The sequence below is a fragment of the Daphnia carinata genome, chromosome 2 (assembly GCF_022539665.2).
Source record: "Daphnia carinata strain CSIRO-1 chromosome 2, CSIRO_AGI_Dcar_HiC_V3, whole genome shotgun sequence".
Lineage (NCBI taxonomy): Eukaryota > Metazoa > Arthropoda > Branchiopoda > Diplostraca > Daphniidae > Daphnia > Daphnia carinata.
This window is the reverse complement of record NC_081332.1, coordinates 3106416-3123918: the sequence shown is the minus strand read 5'-3', so window position 1 is coordinate 3123918 and position 17503 is coordinate 3106416. Positions and strand designations below refer to the sequence as shown.

General features: G+C 43.1%; 1 protein-coding gene and 1 long non-coding RNA gene across 5 annotated transcripts; both read left to right on the top strand.

Annotated features, from left to right (window-relative positions):
• The first annotated feature begins 680 nt into the window (after positions 1-680).
• Positions 681-9843, top strand: LOC130689381 (protein scabrous-like). Its single transcript, XM_057512343.2, has 4 exons — positions 681-1251; positions 1362-1740; positions 7309-8236; positions 8339-9843. The coding sequence occupies exons 1-4, from the start codon at positions 956-958 to the stop codon at positions 8998-9000; spliced, it is 2265 nt and encodes a 754-aa protein (XP_057368326.1). The 5' UTR covers positions 681-955; the 3' UTR covers positions 9001-9843.
• Positions 9844-12395: 2552 nt separating this feature from the next.
• On the top strand, positions 12396-16129 carry LOC130689382 (uncharacterized). 4 transcript variants are annotated; one of them, XR_009422092.1, is made up of 8 exons: positions 12396-12676; positions 12739-13539; positions 13647-13735; positions 13918-14111; positions 14180-14890; positions 14948-15286; positions 15357-15690; positions 15751-16129. It is a non-coding gene; the product is annotated as an uncharacterized LOC130689382 (long non-coding RNA). The 4 variants fall into 4 exon arrangements; XR_009000707.2 differs by having other exon boundaries at positions 13647-14111; positions 14180-14275; positions 14346-14890; XR_009422091.1 differs by having other exon boundaries at positions 13647-14111; positions 14180-14646; positions 14707-14890.
• The last annotated feature ends 1374 nt before the right edge of the window (positions 16130-17503 follow it).

Genomic DNA, 17503 nt, shown 5'->3' with positions numbered 1-17503 from the left:
GGAGGGGGGAGGGGATTGACAAAAGAGGCTATTGCAGCACGTCTTCTCCAAGGACGACTCCTTGGCCCTCATGCCTCCCAAAATATATATATGTATATAAATTGTAGGGCATTATGTAGCACGCTGTTGATGTCTGCCTTGGTGATACGTACAAGACGATAGCTGACGCGAGTCTGTGTGTGTGTGTATGTTAGCTTTGCTCGGGAGCGTGCCTCGCTATCGGCAGCTGCAGCTGGCTACTCCAATGGCAGCAGTTCTATTTTCCGTTAAAGAAATGATACAAGCGTCGTACATCTAGCAAAAGCACCAAACCCCCACTCCTTCGACAATGACACAAACATCAAACTCAGACGAAAGCAGCAGCAGCAGTTCCATATGTTTTTGTTGTTTTCTGGAAGGCGGAGGCAGTTGGGAGGAGGCGCGAATAAGCGCGTGCCATCAGGTGAACGCCGCTCTCTGTAGATTCTTAGGTTCTAGCACCCACTTCCCTTTTCTTTCTTTTTTTTTTTTTTTTTTTTTTTTTGTTGAAGCTACGAGGCCACTGGAGCATCCAACGCCGGACCTCCTCAAACGTGGGGTAGGAAAAAGTGGGTGGAGTTAGAGAAGACGGTGCTGGATGTGAAAGGGGGTGGGGGGGGTGGGGGGGATAGCAGAGGGAACAAAACGGTAGCTACCACTCGAACCGAAGCCAGTCGAGTTCCGAGCTTCAAGCAGTGAACTACGTGTGCAGCACTCCGGCTTTAGCTCACCCTCCCCCCTTAGTATCATTTTTGTTTTTGTGTGACCGTTTGTTATTTGATCCAACGACGTTTTATTTTTATTCAAACGAAACGGACAAAACACACACACAAAAAAAGACAATTCGATACAATTTTCATGTGTGAATTTTAAGAGTTTCTGTACGAGTTTTCGTTTGCGACCGCCTCCCCTTTGGTGTTTGATTAACGACAAGAGAATGGCCACGATGGCAGAGTTCAAGTGTCTGTTAGTTCTGGTCGCAGTGTGCGTTTGTAGTTGTGAAGTCGATCCGTCGGTGACGACCGTGTCATCGACGACCAACACTTTGTTAAAGACCGATTCGGAATTGGACGGTGCCGTCGTGCTGCAAGTGGAAGGCCAAAGACTCGGCGAATTGACCAAACAAATGGCCGAAACCAACCGGGCGCTCGAAGAGCTGCTGGCCACTAAATTACGTGACATCCATTACGCCTCGGTCATTGGTGAATTGCGCGCAGAGATTGACGCTCTCAGGTGAGTCCCATCCATTCATTCGTAGCGCACGCATTAAAAAAAAAATAAAAAAAAATAAAAAAAAAAACTAATTCCCTTTTATTTATTTTTTTAACGTCGTCCTTCGAAAGACGTGACATGGAACACGTCCGAGAAGCGGCACTTGCGCCCACCGGGCAACATCTTGTCGCGGAGCCGACGGCGACATCATCGGAGAACGAGCAGAAGACGCTCCACTGGCTCCAATCGTCGCTGGCCGAAATGAAAGGCGAGATCCTGGACCTGAACCGATCGGTCAACGTGTCCCGCCAGCTGCAACAACAGCAGGAAACGGCCGGCCAACTCCAGTTGACACGATCCGATGTGGCCGCCCTGCAGGCTCAGGTGGCCGACGACGCCGCCCATCGCCAACAAATCAATCAATCGATCCAGCAGGTCCGCGACGACGTCCAGAGGCTCGACCAGCACCAGCAGCTCAACACGGCTCAATTGGACCGGCTCGAGAACAACGTAAGTCCCCCTACAGTCTCTCTCTCTCTCTCTCTCTCTCTCTCTCTCTCTCTTTCCTCTGCGTAACCGGAACAAATAAGTCCGACAGGCCGAAGGGTTTCTTTTTTTTCTTTTTTTTTTTTTTTAAAGAGGAGAGGGGGAGGGGGTACACAGAAGCAAAGCAGAAGCGAATCGAATTTTCGGCTGTATCATCATATAACTTTGCGTACGCCGAAAAATCATGTTTTACAGCATCACAGTTTTTCCCACCGAAAAAAAAAATATTTTTTTTATCATGTTTCATCGGTCGTAAAAAGAATGGAATAGAGAAAGGGAATTTTTCTCGCTTTTGACTATCAATAAGAACTGTCCTATATAACAAGAGGATAAGGCTTCACATTTTTTTTTTCCATCTTCTGTCATGTACCTTGCATTTTATGGATGTTGGAGACCGAAAAAGTGAGACGGTCGGGGGGGCAAAAAAAAAAAAAAAATAGCAACTTGTACGATTTGACTTTTTTTTATGTTTCGCACGGCTTCACTGAGACATTCGGCCCCTTCTGTAACTTGCATATCCGCCAAAAAGTTCTTCTCCTTTTTTTTTTTTTTGGTTTTGTTTTTCCAGAGTGGATAAGGCATTCGGGTCAGGTATATAGCGGACCTGTTATAAAAAAAAAAAAAAAAAACCTTTGAGTGGTTATAGTCAAAGCGAAATGACTTTACCTTTAACTCAAAGTCAACTTGTATCGACTTTGAGTTTGGCGCACGTTTCGCTCGCACAAAGTTCGCGTGACATTTCCGTCTGATCTCCTGATATTTTTAAGGCGAGGGGGGGGGGAGAAAAAATCGTGGAATTCAAAGAGAGAGAATGAAATCAGGGCGGGAATGGTTCAAACAGCGGACGTGAATGACAACTGTTTTTTTTTTTTTTTTTTTTTGTTTTTTTTTTGTTTTTTTTTAACAGTCATGCGAAGTGTGAAGAACTATAAAAAGAGATGGCTCGTAGGCACGCAGCAGAGCAACGTGAATATTATCGACGTCGTGTTCGTTTTGCGGATAGAAACGTATCTGTGTGTACACGTTAGATATAGGCAATGTGCCAAAAATGGGCCGGGTTATTGGATGAAAAGGACGGCGTATACACACAGACATGGGAGCGTGATAATGCGCCAGTAAAAAAAAAAAAAAGAAAGAAAGAAAGAACCGGGTCGATCGACAAGAACTCCCGGAGCACGTTCCTTTTTATTTACGCTAGTCTCATTATGGCGATGTATACGTGTATATATATATATACATTGGGAGAATTTATCTCCTCTTGTAATCTCCTTTACCACATAGAAAAAAGTGAAAATAGTTACTTTTTGTGTGTCTACTCGCCCTTTTCATAGTTTTCCTTCAAACATAGTTTTTTTTTTTCCAAAATTTTGATGTTGGAATGGCTCAACAACAATTTTCGCTGTAGCTTTGATTTTTTTTGTTCCCTAGTTTGTTTGAGGGTGGAATCTGCCGACAGTTAAAGAACTCGATGCCCTTGTACAGCTTTCGGCTTTCATAAAGTCAACAAGGACGGGGAGGGGGGGATATCTTCCTTTTTTTATTATTATTATTATTTGCTCGGATTATTTTATTTTTTTTCGCTGACATTCGCCTGGCCGCATCTGTCACGGTTCCTCCTGAACGTTGCAAATAGTAAACACGGGGGCCCATAAGGAGCTTCTCGCCGTGTTCCAGGTGTATAGACGTACGTTGCCGATGGAATCCAATACGAGCGCGCACACATCAACAACAACCTCTTCTGCCTTTTCTTCTTCCGACCGCCGCCATTCTGCTGTGCTTCATCTTTATTATTATTATTTAGAAGAAGGGAACACACACACAAAAAGAAAATCGTCTTTTCCCTCTACATCGTTGAAGAAAAACATGTTTCGATGGCAACATACGGGAAGGTAGGGGGTTAACAAGGGTGTGCATACAGACAGCACCTTGCAAGCGCACAGTCTCTCTTAACTGAATTAAATTTTTTTTTTTTTTTTACCCATTTTTTTTTATGAAAGAAGAAGGGACCACTAAATAACACCAAGGCAACACCTGCCCCCTCAGGCCAATAGCCTTCCCCCCTCTTACCCCAATACGTTTTAAAAAGCCCGCATCTCTTTTTTTTTTTTTTTACCTGTTTTTATTTATTTATTTATTTTTTTTTTTCGTTTGTATTTCTCGTGGAGTTCGTCCTCGACGATGAACAGATGGGGCCTTCTTTTTTCTTATTTTCATCTACCACCCTCATTCAAAAATAGTTGATTGGTCACCCCCGATGATTTGACTATTTTTGCGAAGACACGGGGCGAGAGATGCGTACGGACCGTTTGGTATTTCTATTCTTCGTGTTTATTGATTGATTGATTTCCGATGGATTTTTATTTTAACCTATGGAAAAAGGGAAGGAGCGAATGGTTAGCTTAATGGATTTATAGTACTTTTCAAGGCCGGAAGCAACTGTAGAAAACCCGACTTCTTTAACATTAAAGTTTAAAAGAAAAAAAAAAAAGACGCATATGTGAAGCGGAGGCGCCTGCCATTTCCCGTTTTCAAATGTGTAATGGACGTTAATTGACCACCAAATGTCGCTCATTATACAAGGCCGTAAAAGCGATACCACCGAATAGCTATAACGAAAATAGAAGCCATTATTCTTCGCGCTGTCTTTTTTCTTTTCTTCCACTAACTAATAAATGTGATAATAACGGTTTGTCGGCACGCACTTCGCTTACCATTAGACGGTCCATCCGTGTCTGCCGAAATCCAATTGTCAAACGCGTGCGCACAATAACGAACTGCGGTAGAGATAGCCGATAATACAGAATCGAGGAGAGAGAGAGAGAGAGAGAAAAGAAAACGGGATTTTATTAGGTCAGAATGTCTTTATTCCTCCTTTTTTTTTTTTATTGCTTTGTTTGTTGTGGTTTGCGGGTCCCTAGCGACCTAAGCGGAATCTCATTTCACCTCACGCGGTTGAAATCTCCAGCCCGGATGGCCGTCAGAGAGAGAGAGAAAGAGAGAAAGGGTAGGGCAACGTACCCGAACTCAATTTGTGCGTGGATTCTGCGGAGTTGATTGGAAACCTCCTGTGGGAGAGAGTTAACCAGCGCTAGCGGATGGGAAATAAAACATACACGTTGAGATATTTCTTCGGGTTTCCTCATGCGAGGGCTTCCAGCAAAATCTGTCTTTCATGATTTCATTAACTTTAGCCGATATCGACGCGTTCTCTTGTATCGCCTGTTTTTGCGGAGCAGCTTCTATTACTTAGATATCAACGACCATAATGTGCGTCTTGCTTTCGTTCCCTGTGTGGGAGTGATTGCCATCGGCGTTTGCACTTACCGCTTTTTTTCTTTCTATGTTGTCCCAATCAAGTTGAGAGTAAATGTGTTGAAGGGCCTTGGGGGGCTTAGCGTTAGAAATCGATAGAGTAGAATGGCGATAAACAGATGAAGAGAGATTAGCCATTAACCACAGCAACAAGAGTGTCGATATCGGGGCCCGCCCACCGCGGTACAATGTACCGAGACGCGCTTTAAGCGGACCGCCGCCAGGTCTCTGCCGAACGCGATCGCACCATCAGAAATCTAATTCCTTGCCATAATGGATCGATTCTTTGAATGTTGAGTTTCAACACGTTCCAGTCGCGACTGTTTGGATTTTGAACTCAAATGAAATGCGGATTTTTTCTTATTTTTGGCAACGGATAGAATCAGCAAAAAAAAAACAAAAAAAAACAGGAATTGTATAAGCGAGTTCACGGTGTGACATAGCGATGGCGGGTGCGATAGACATACGGTGAGCTTCGCCATACGTCAATGTGTGGCAGTGCCTTATGCTTTCGAATCCGGCGACACGCGTAAAAGCAGAAGGAGCTCTCACGCAGATGATTGTACGAACGTCCCTCTTTCCGGATGTGCGCACGCGAGGAATGATTGGAATAATCCATCCAATGTCTACCCTGGTGAATATAGCACACACAAAAAAAGACTTTGACTTGCACGTCTACATTCGTATCGGATCGTGACTCAAGTCAAATGGAAAAAAACGGGCGGGGGAAAAAAACAAAAATGGGATGTGATTTTTCATGAAACTGATGCGGATTCGGTCACTCGTCTCCTGTATTCGCAGTATTTATTTTTAGGATGAAAAGAGGGGAACGGGAGATGGATGGTTAAGAGAGTCGCGATCGATGTAACCAGCTTTTAGTAGGAACGAAATAAAAGAGCGACGCCACGTTCTTTCAATCAGTTCGAGTCAATCGCGTTGGACTGTGAACCCTTTCAGTTGGGAACGGACTGCTCTGCTTGCCGATTGTTTACGTGTACAACGGGGAAAGGGGATTTCTTTTCTTTTTTTAATCCCCATCGTTCTTTGCACTTTCAACTATCAAGAATTATAACGTACTACGGTCTGGTAGTTGATTTATAGTTCGGCCCCATTCCCGCTGGAAGTCGACATGTTTTTTTCTTCAACTGGCAATCCGTCGGCAGTAAAGGATCATTATTTTGATGTCGTACACACGCAAGTGGCATGTAGATATGGTGTACATAAAGACAAACAAAATTGGAGGATGGTCTTGTATAATATGGTCCTCTGTATCCCCACAATAACTTGATTGCCCCATTGGCGTGGCTCGCCTCCCCACCACACATCCGGCCTGCTGGCACTAGGTTTATAAGTAACGTATAGACAAAAGAAAACTTTCATAAAGTCGATTGTTCCCTTTTTTTTTTTTTCTTGTGTGCTTCTTGTTATTCAAGTGAAACCGCAAAGGGTCCAAAGTCATCATTATCGAAGCGCCAGAAGAAGGGAGCGTAAAACGTGTCTGGAACGGGCCAGCAAAAGTGAGGGGTGAATCGAAAAGTACGCTCCATTATTTACCTCTTTTTCAAAACACAAAAATTAGGCAGGAAAACCGTTTCAGCTGCAAAGAAGCATTTGATTGTAATTGCATTTCTTTTTGCAACGATATGTGCATGAATCCACGAGATTAAATTGCGATGCACCAATTCGTTAGATATCAAAGGCTCTAGGAAAATAAAAAAACAACCGAAAGAAAACGTGCGGTAGTAAAAGTTCTCGGTCTATTTTTCTTTTCTAGAGAGACAGTTAGATATGAAAAAGAAAAAAAGTTTTCACATCTTGCTGGTGTTATATAGACGTAGACTGATGGGTACGCTACCGTCTGGATAGGTATTTTCAAGTTGTTGCACGTCTCATTCTATTACGCTCCAGCGATATGCGTATAGTTACGTACAGGCCGTTTTTGTTTCCTTTTCTTTTCATCGTCACTCATCTGCTTGAAATTCCGCCCGTCGGCTCTCCGTTTTTTCTCGTTTTCCACTCGAATCATTCTTGGCTGCTCTTTTTAAGACTTGGAAAAACGAGCTTTTCAGATGTTGCGCTTTTATGATTTTCTTTTTTTTTTTTTTTTTGTTGCCCTTTGACGGGTGCGAAATGCGGATGAAAACGTCCAAACCTTCGGCCTGTTTGTTGCTGCTACCATAAATATCATAATGAATTTCTACTTGTTTCTCTTAAAAACAGATGGCTGATATTCGTCTGGAAGTGCAGTTGTCTCGCAAAATGATGGCCATGTCGGTCGAGCACGAAGAGCCCGTCGTCAACATGCTCAAGACCAAGAAGAACCAAAGGAGAAGGACCCGATCCGTCATCGATGATGAAGACCAAACTAATCGACTGTCCACGACGACGGCGTCCCAGCCCCGGCACAAGATCCGCCACCATCGCAGGGAGCTCAACCACGAAATCCACACGTTGAGAAAGATGGTGAAAACATTGGCCAGCGAGCAGCACGATTTGCAGAAGCAAATGGTGCTTTTGAGTCAAATGAGAACGACAGCCGAGTCCAACGTCCACAAAATGGAGACCGAACTGAAGGCTGTGCTCAAGCGGCTGGACAGCGAACCGAGATGTGCGGCCAATCATCACAACGCCGAAGATGTGGCTGAAATCAGCTCGCAGAATAAGAAGCTTGCCGAGACGGTGGATCGGCTATCGTTGAAAGTCTCTGGAGTTGACCAGGTGCAATCGTCGACGCTTCAACTGTTTGAAGCGATGGAACGATTGGAAGAGCGTTACGACGACAACATCAGCGAGCTTCAACGTGAAGTGGCCAAGCTCGAGTACAATGACGGCCAACTGACATCCACCGTTCACACGTTGCGAGAGGATCAGGGCGAACAGCTGGAACTCGTCAAATCGCTGCGGATGACGACGACGCTGTTGCAAGAGCAGGTGCAAGCCGACCAGATCCGCTCGGCCCTTTTGCTGGCCAAACTGACCAACAACACGCTGGCCATGATGAACCAAAGCCACGGCCAGCAAGTCCAGAACTGGAGATTGGCCCAGCTGGAGCAATCCATCCAGTCGGCTCAGTCTATCGAATCGCTTAGACAGAGTCTGTCTCATTTGGAACACGAATACAACAATCTAGCGCACAATTTGCCCCACGGTAAGTCTTCATTCATTTGAATGATGAATTGAACGAAAATTCACGGTGGATTGCAACTCATTTTTTTTTTTTTTCTTTTCTCCTTCGCTTTTTATTTTACAGATTGCCGCGAGGTGTCTTCAACGGGCGTGAATTTCATCCTGCCGCGTGAATCGGCCGAGGTCGTCAAGGTCTACTGCGACCAGGAGACTTCCGGCGGCGGGTGGACGCTCATCCAGCGCCGCTCGGACGGAAAGGAAGACTTTAACCGGAACTGGGCCGCTTACAAATCAGGTTTCGGCTCGGTCCTCGGAGAATTCTGGCTCGGCAACGACAACCTCCACCGTCTAACGAAAGATAACGCGACGATGCTGCGCGTGGACCTGTGGGACATTTACGGCCAGTACTGGTGGGCGGAATACGACAGCTTCCTGGTCGGCAACGAGAACGACGGCTACGCCGTCCAATTCCACGGCTACACGGGCAACGCTTCGGACGCCATGGCCTCGTACCACCAGTCGATGAAATTCAGCACCCGAGACAACGACCAGGATCTCAGCAACACAAACTGCGCCGATAGTTACCAGGGCGGATGGTGGTACTCGCACTGTCAGCACGTCAACATCAACGGCAAATACGCGCTCGGATTGACTTGGTACGACAGCCTGGAAAACGAATGGATCGCGCTGGCCAAAGTGGAGATGAAGGTGCGCGACAAGCGCATTTTCAACCAGCCGGCAACGACGACGACGGCGAGCGTTAGCACGACACCGTCTGTTCATTGAATGTGAACAAGAAATCAACAAAAAAAAAAAATCCCATCCGTCAAGTCGTTCGCTATCGTACGAGGCGATGTCGGATCGAAAGGCCTAGTCCAAGTTGTTCCCCGTTCGTGCACTTTAACGCAAACCCTTCTACCCCCCTGTGGCGCACTTAAATTGGGGGGAAAAAATGTATCCATGTTATTCTAACGATCTGCCACATGTGTTTTTGTTTGACTGTTCCAGCTTTTCAAATCATCGCCTGACGCCACCAACAAACTGGCGCACAAAATCAGGACGATCACCCACTGATCCGATTTATTTTAAGTGTATTCGGATATGTAAATGTAAACCTAGTCTGCACGAAAGACGTATTTTATTTGATGGGCGGGAATGATTTCGTTTTTTTTTTTTTTGTCAATATGTACACAACTAGAATTTTTGCTCGCCTAACATAAGATTTCTCGATTGAAAATTGGCCATCCCGATGTGTGCTCTGGTACGTTTTGTAACTGGGTTCCGTCAATGGTTATTCTATCGTTCGTTTTTTGTTTTTTTTTCTGTGTCAAGTTTTTCATTTCGATTAGGATATTTTTTTTTTCTTCGGTGTGCATAACACATATCATATTATATAAATTACGGCGAGAGGAGATGATGTTTGTGTTTCGTTGGTAGGTTGCGTGCAACGGCTTGGTTACTGCTCTTGCAAACTATAAATGTACATGTTCATAATCCTCTGCTTTTCTGTGCTGGCATTTGCGTGCAGGATATAGCAAGGGACCTACACCGTGTGTGTCTACTATATACATATATATCTCGTGGTCGTCATTGATTGACGAGCTGAACAAAAACATTGAACAAACAAACTTCAAAAAACAAAACAAAAAAATCCAACCTAAGTTTTTTTGGGATGGCAAATACTGATAAAAATCGAATGAAAATGAAAATATACGGCTGATATAAAATAAATGAAAAAAAAATCTGTTTTATGTTTATTCCCTTCTAACTTGGATCCCCCCCCCCTCCCTCGTTAGATGGGGGGGGGGGGGTAGGGGTTTTAAGAATAGGATCTCTCAGAAACTACCAGATGGAATTTTATTCAGTCGTCCGGAAGTTTTCCGGCAACTGCTTGAAGTAACTTTGCCTAGAGATTGACAGACATCGATATGCAAATAGTGTAGTTTACTGATCTCTCCCTATTTACCTCAATTTTTTTTTTCTATTCTGACATTCTCCTTTTTTCTTTTTTTCATTTTACAGTGGGGGGGGGGGGGGTAGTTTATTCCAGGGCCTTGCGTTGACTTCGAATGCGTGTGTGTGTGCGGATCGACTGTTGGATGTAGAGATTGCGTCGGCTTGCCTTTCTGAATTTCTTATTGCTTTATGCCGAATAGATTTCTCTGCGTTATTTGCTGATCGATCCTAGAATCGCCCACCTTCTTCCAGCGTTGGGTAGCCCGTGGGATTGTTGGCTGTTGTCTCAGTTGATCAGATTTTCATGAGGAGTCGACTTCTTTTGTCTTACCCATAGATTCTCCTTTTGTTCTTTCGTTTCCCTCCTCAGCATGCGGATACTGACGCGAAAGCAGTAAGATTCCACTTTTCCTAAATATTTCTCTCTCCCTTGTCTTATCGTCGTAAATTATTGCCGGGGATAGAAAAGAATATGAAAGAGATAAAGAAAAACATACAAGAGGCAAAAAGATGAAGAAGACAAGTCAAGAGTGGGTTTATATGGAAACTATTTCAGACATGTGCTGTGTGTGACAGTGCTGGTATATTTATACTCGAGTCTCTCGAACGGTATGTTGGCTATATATCCGTATAAAAACGAAAGAGGTCCGTATCTCATTGTAGCATTGCATTCCAGCGAGTAAATCGGACCCGTGTTATTGATTGTTGATGTAGCTCTTGTCCCTATACGCAACGCTCAAGTCTTTTTACTTTATTAATATTATATTATCCTTTGTAGGATTCTCCTCTGTCCGTGATCACGCGTTCTCGACAGCGACTTTTCTGCACCAAATAAGACGTTTGGCTCGATGCCGCACTTCAATCGTCTACAATCACCACGGAAAAAAAGGAGAGGAAGCGACTCTCATCTAGACCATTAATTATTACAAGCGGCAGTGGTCGATCCTTTATTTATTGATGCTACCATTGTGCTGCGGAGCCTTCTTCCGAATAATTGGAAGTTTCCCCAGTGTCTTCTTCTCTTTTTGCTAACGTTAGAAAAAACATAATAATAATCCGACAAACACTCGTGTGTTTGACATAGCTATCGTTCCGCAGACGAAAAGCGAATTGAAAAAGGTCAGATGGCTATTTGAGTGTAGGTAGCCAAACAACGGATCCATCACTGGCCTTTGATCTCTCATCGTATGTTTTATAACTTTGTCTGTGTATCATAGACGTATCGTACTGCCCTATCATATATTATTATTATGATTTATAACCAAGTCGACGAGGAAGATTATAATGTTTCGACGCGGGGTTCCTGTGCGCAGCATGCGATCCGCTTGATGATATCGCCTCCGACAAAGACTTACGTAAAAGACGAAGAGGGTGTAGATCGATCAGCATAGGTCGTGACACTTTTTTCCCCTCCCGATGGCCCATCGGGATACACAAACACACACCATACCGAGTCGAATTTTTTCTTGTATGAAGTCCTTTTCATTGCGACACACAATGGAAGCGACGAGCGATTTTATCTTCAAACAACTTGAAAGTCGCATGGGGACCCCGAGATGATGGGACTTTTGCGAGTTCAATTTCCCCCTGTAGGCTTAGCCGCTTTTCACTATAATCATAGATCCTTAAATTCCGGAATGGTCAGCCGTGTTTGTCGACTGAAAGCCTACACCGTTTGCAACTTTCTGTTTGATCAATGCGCGGTGCTGCCCTTGTTGAAGAATGAAAATTGCCCGGTCATCAGACAGTAATAGGAATGTTATGGCATTTGTTTTGTATGCGATGCGAAACCCATAATCTGCGTGATCATCGATGTCCCCGTTTAAACTGAGTACACCTTTGTGTGGGTGTGTGTACCGAGGAGTATGTTAGAACATAAAAATGAAATCATAGCTGTCGTGGCCAAATGTTCAAACAACTCTCAGGCGGATCGATTTTTGTATTTAAAGGAAAAAGAAAGTTCCTTTTGATATCTTTCTGAAATCTTGGGATCAAAGCCAGACGGTGGAAATGGTTTTTGCATTCTCTCGATTTTTTGTTACTCTTCTTTCTTTATTTCTCCATCTCTTTTCTTGACACTTTTCCAGGTACAAAAAAAAACCACCTACGTGAAATGCCAAAGAGTTATTGAACGGAATGGGTATTTTTTTTTTTTTTCTTCCCTACCTTATTCGTCATTGACATCGGTGTTAAGCTAGGAACACGTTTCACCTTTTAAAACACAATGCAAGAATTGACAGGAAGACGGTGAAACAAGATGCTAACACCATCTGCTTTTTTTTCGCACTATCTCTACCGGGAGAAACGATCGTTTGTGGAAACTACTGTTTGTTTATTTCTACTGCTGTGTGAAAGAGCATTACCTTTAAATGATTGGGGCGGGGTTATTTGCTGCGCACGTTTTTTAAGGCCCCCCACGTCTGGCAAAAAAAAAAGGAGTTCTCGTATAAAGTTTGATTTTTTAACAAATCCAGCTTAGTCGACTACTTGGCGTACACAGGTGTGGGTAAGCTTCCTTTCTCGCTATTGTCTTTGACATAATCTGTTGCATTTCGTTTATTTTTTCAGGCTATCGCGAAATAATGTCGGGATGTTTTGTACCCGGTTGCACAACTAGAGTTGAAACATTGGAACTAGAAAATCGGACGTTGTTCTCATTTCCTAAAGATGAAAACAGGCTGCTGACGTGGAAGAAAGCTTTACCACCAGATGCCGTTATCACGAAATCATCTAAAGTTTGTGACCTTCATTTTGACGACGACGCCATTGTTAGAAGTCGTCTGTCGATTGTGGACGGGAAACCAACATCAGTCGTCGTTCGTCCCGTTCTAAAACCTGGAGCTGTTCCCACAAAGTTTCAGAGCATTGTTTATTTGTGAGTTTAAAATCTCGTTCGGATGTTCCCTGAAAATTATTAGCAGTTTATGGTAAACGTATTGTTTCTTTCCGCCATGACATCGAAGTTTTTTCTCTTTCTGTTTTCTGACGCATTCGTGCACGGTCATGTTGCATGTGCTGTCCGCAGGTAGCGTTCATACTGAACGAGTACTGAATAACCTCGTTAGCCTTGTCTTTAGCCAAGACAATACATCCTTGTAACCAAGTTTCCGATATTGTAACTTGTTAACTGTTAGTCGTGAATGCCTTGCAGGAATCTAGTACGAAACTTTTACTCAATACACCCAAGAAAAGCGGATGTAGCAGATATTACAGTATATCTTGACATTTCTTTGTTGTGTTAAAAAATAGCAGACAGCCTGCTATTGCTTTTGATTAGCAATTACCAGTGGATTAATAATCGGTACTTTGTTGCACCAGATGTTTAGACCTGCAGGTTGCCAAACGATAGTTAATGTTAACATAATAAAGGTAAACACAAAAAGCATTTAATTAACTGTAGTTTTTATTAATCGAAAGCGTTATCTTGCATACGGCATTACAAATCATTCTTTAATTTTCATCATCGATTAACGAAGACGTGGCACATCACTTTTCGGGAATGCCAGACGAACAGGCAAACGTCAGACGAGGATTTGAGTCTGCTGGGAAACCGAACCCCATCTCAGTAAGTTCGTTCTTATGGTAAATCTGCCAACATGCACGTCCATTTGCCTCAAACTTTTTTCCTGTATAGTCTTTAACAATGTACAACATTGATACACCCATTTGTTTGGCCTTGGCTACAATCTCGGCAGTCTGGTTGGCAACGCAAAAATTACTGTATTCTGTCTTAACGTTCTTGTCTAGCCATTGCCAGTGATCACCCGTCGTTAGGTCGAAGAAACCTCCTGTCCAAAGCAGCCTACGTTCTTGATCCGTTTTTTGGAATGGTGTACTTTTATTGTTCCGTACAGCATTATCGACGAAAATGTCTTCACATCTCGACCCGATCGTGAGCCAACTTGCATCGTTTTGGCAAACCTCCTGCATTGTCGAATACGGTACGCGACCAGAATACAAACTTAAGTTGCCATTTAACGTCGTGCTAACGTGACTCGTTTTACTGTAGGCAACTTTTGGCACGAAGGTGAATCTTATTGTCGTTACGACAATCAGAGCCACGATCAGTGGCACAAGAAAAGTAAAGCAAATGGCTGTGATTGAGGTAATTGATCTACTTTTGTTTTTGGTGTCCTGTTTCTGGAGTTTAGTTTGTTTTCTGTTTTTTTTTATAGGTACGTGAATCTGTTCGCCTGTGTGAGACCTGAGTGGTGGTGGAACGTAACTTTGTGCTTCATCGTCTAGGGCAATGATTTCATCACGTGGTGTTCGGGAATATAAGAGAAATTGGGCCACGATGGAAACGACACAGAAGAAAGAGTGCAAACCAACGAGGAGAGTTATGACAGCCGAATCTCCGACTAGTACTAGTTCGTTTTCAACCATCAGGACGTTTTTGTAAAACAAAAGGACGCTCTGGATAACTAGCATGAGCAAAACGAATAGGATTGCACAGCGATGGACATTGGCACCGGAGTAAGTTGGCTGATATGTTTGAACCATTGTATAGCGATCAATGATATATCCAATTGCCAGACACAGGACGCTTATAGCTATGATGGGGGAAACGTGAAATATCCCACGCACGTTATGACAAACTGCGCCACCAGTTGGGAATAGCGTTCTCCGATGTTGAACCTGTCACGCAGAAATGGACTGTCTGCCTTGGGAGATTTGGTTAAACGCAGCCACAGTCTGTTTACCCATTGCGTTACTCGAGGTAAAACGAAAAAACTGTGAGATAAATTCCATTCAATGACGGAGATTGCCATTTCAGAGCCCAAGTCTGGCCGGAAAACGCACTGCAGCCGAATCCAGTGATTCAAAACGTTTGGATCTGTTTGAGTCCAGATGATGGAATTCCAGATGTCCTTGAAGTTGAGCATGGGTAACACGATTTCAGACACCACGATAATGATGAATGAAGAGAAAAAGAGTCCTAAGTGAGCACTGGATTTTCTCATGTGATCCACTTGGAAGGCTGGACAGAGGCGAACAATTACCAAGAAAACTATTGTCAAAATCGATTTCGAGTAACGTAGAACAGCGTAGAAGATGTTTTGTTTGTCGACTAGGAGTTTCAGCGATTCGACGAATATCGTGGATCCTGCTAGGGGTAAGAGAATGCTGAAAAAGTATTGGATAATCATTTTTAATAGACAGATGTGGCTGCCCTTTTGATGCAGATTGGACCATACGATATCACGAGATGGTGGAGCCCATTCAACTCGCCAACCTCTTAGTGTCCGGTGATTGATTAAGTATTTGCTTGCTTTCACTGCATGCTCTCGTGTTCTGAATGTGACGAAAGCTGCAGTGGCTGGATGGCTTGTTGATGGCTTCTCCATTAGCTTGTGGATAATACTTATTCCAGTCACAATATCAGCATTGTTGTCTCGGAAGTATGACCTCAAATATTCCTCGGTGCATTTTTCGTAATTGATCCGTGAGATGAGCAGTGTCCGTATTGTTTCACCGTTGCCCATAATGGTTTGGTTTCGGTACAGATGATAGGAAAAGGTAACGACGCTATGCTGAAAAACCACCCACAAGCATAAAGCTGTTCTTATTACATTCCAGGTTGAAAATATTCGCATTAGTAAAACCGTGATTACCATTAAGAAAGATGGTATCAAAATGGCTATCAAGCAGAGTTGAAAACTGAGTAAAGCCAGTCCGTCTGTTCCTTGCTGTTCCGTCAAATGTCTAGCGATGTCACCCCAGATTCTACGGGCCGTACTTCTCATCGAGGCCAGTGTTCCTTCTCCTACGTGCTCCATTTCGTCGTCTTCTTGGCTATGGGCGGATTCAGTGTCATTGTGACAGTAGGAAAGCGGATTATCGTAGGTTCGAAATAAAAATTCTCCCACTCCAGAGATTCCTAGGACGATTAACAGTGTTAATATATAAAACAAGATTGTCTTATTCAATAAAAACACTGTGATGTTGTTGAAAACTCCCTGATCTGATGGGCAGTTTCGTGTTAGCATTAACTCGTTTGACGGGTCATATGCCTCAGTTTCAAGGAGTTCCAGAATAACCTCCATGATCCCATCAATACTCACTCTTGGATTCATTTCGTGAATTTTTCGCACATCGCTACAAGTGAAATGCGTTCCATCACGTGTTGACAAATAGATAATGTCAAGTAATTGTCTTCTATCTAGCGACGGGAGAATTCCATTCGATGGTGATGATGGTGTATATAGTGGATTTGAGATGTCTGGGTTTAGTGTGGAAAATTCGGCTACCCCTCGAAACCCAAAAACGGCTGCGACCACTAGGTATCCAAAGAATACTACTAAGGCCAAAATTGCAAGAATAGTCTTGCATTGTTCTTTCCTATTCATGTTCAGAGGTTGAAAGTATGCCGCGTATATGCTGGAGGGATATCGATCTAGGGATCCTAAGAAAGTATCCACTCAGTGTATGTCTTACGTGATAAAAATGTGCGGGTGGCAACTGCTAAATAACTCATGGCAACGAAGTAGTTAAATGACAATTCGATAACAGATTTAGTTTTCTTGTACATCAATAAATGTTGCATCATTTCGCACATAGCTCATTAATTGGTATTTATTTTGGCATGGAATTCATGGTTTTTGTGTAAATTTTACGCACGACAAAATAAGCACGACTTTTAGTTTTTTACGGTTAATTAAAAATCGATAAGCCAATATGAAAATACACCCGATTTTCGTGATCAGCGATCAATTTTGAATCAAAATAATGTATTTTTAACCAAATCTAGAATTTGACGAAAATTGAAAAAGTGAGAAAGCCTTCTTGCTTTTTCATTTTTTTGGCCAAATTTCAAATTTGGCTTACAATACGCATGTCCTGAAAGAAACTAACAAATCCAATGAGGAACGAACAGTCGACAGGGTGTCGAAGAGGAACCCGTAGTCAAGCCAATCGTTCTCGCCGATCAACCATATAAGGATAGTCGTCTTAAAATTCCTGGTTTACTAAATTCAAAGTTGGTAAAAAGACTGAAAGATTTATGTGTTTCTTTTCTAATAATGATAGGCTGCCAAGAAGCAAGGCTCAATGGCATCGGGGACGAAAAGGCTAAAAACCACCAACTTGTTGAAAAAGAACAGACAACTTAGACAAGTTTTAGGGGATGTTGGATCGCTCATGCGGATAGTGGAAGGATACACTGCTCATCTTTTCAAGTATTTGAAACTCCATGGAGGTCATGCACAAAAAAGCAATAAATAAGGTAATTACATGTATTATACATGTTGTTGCATATTGTGCATACTGTTGCACGATGAAGAAATCTGATGTAGAAGCTACATGTTACCAATCAGTTGCTGAAATAGGAGAA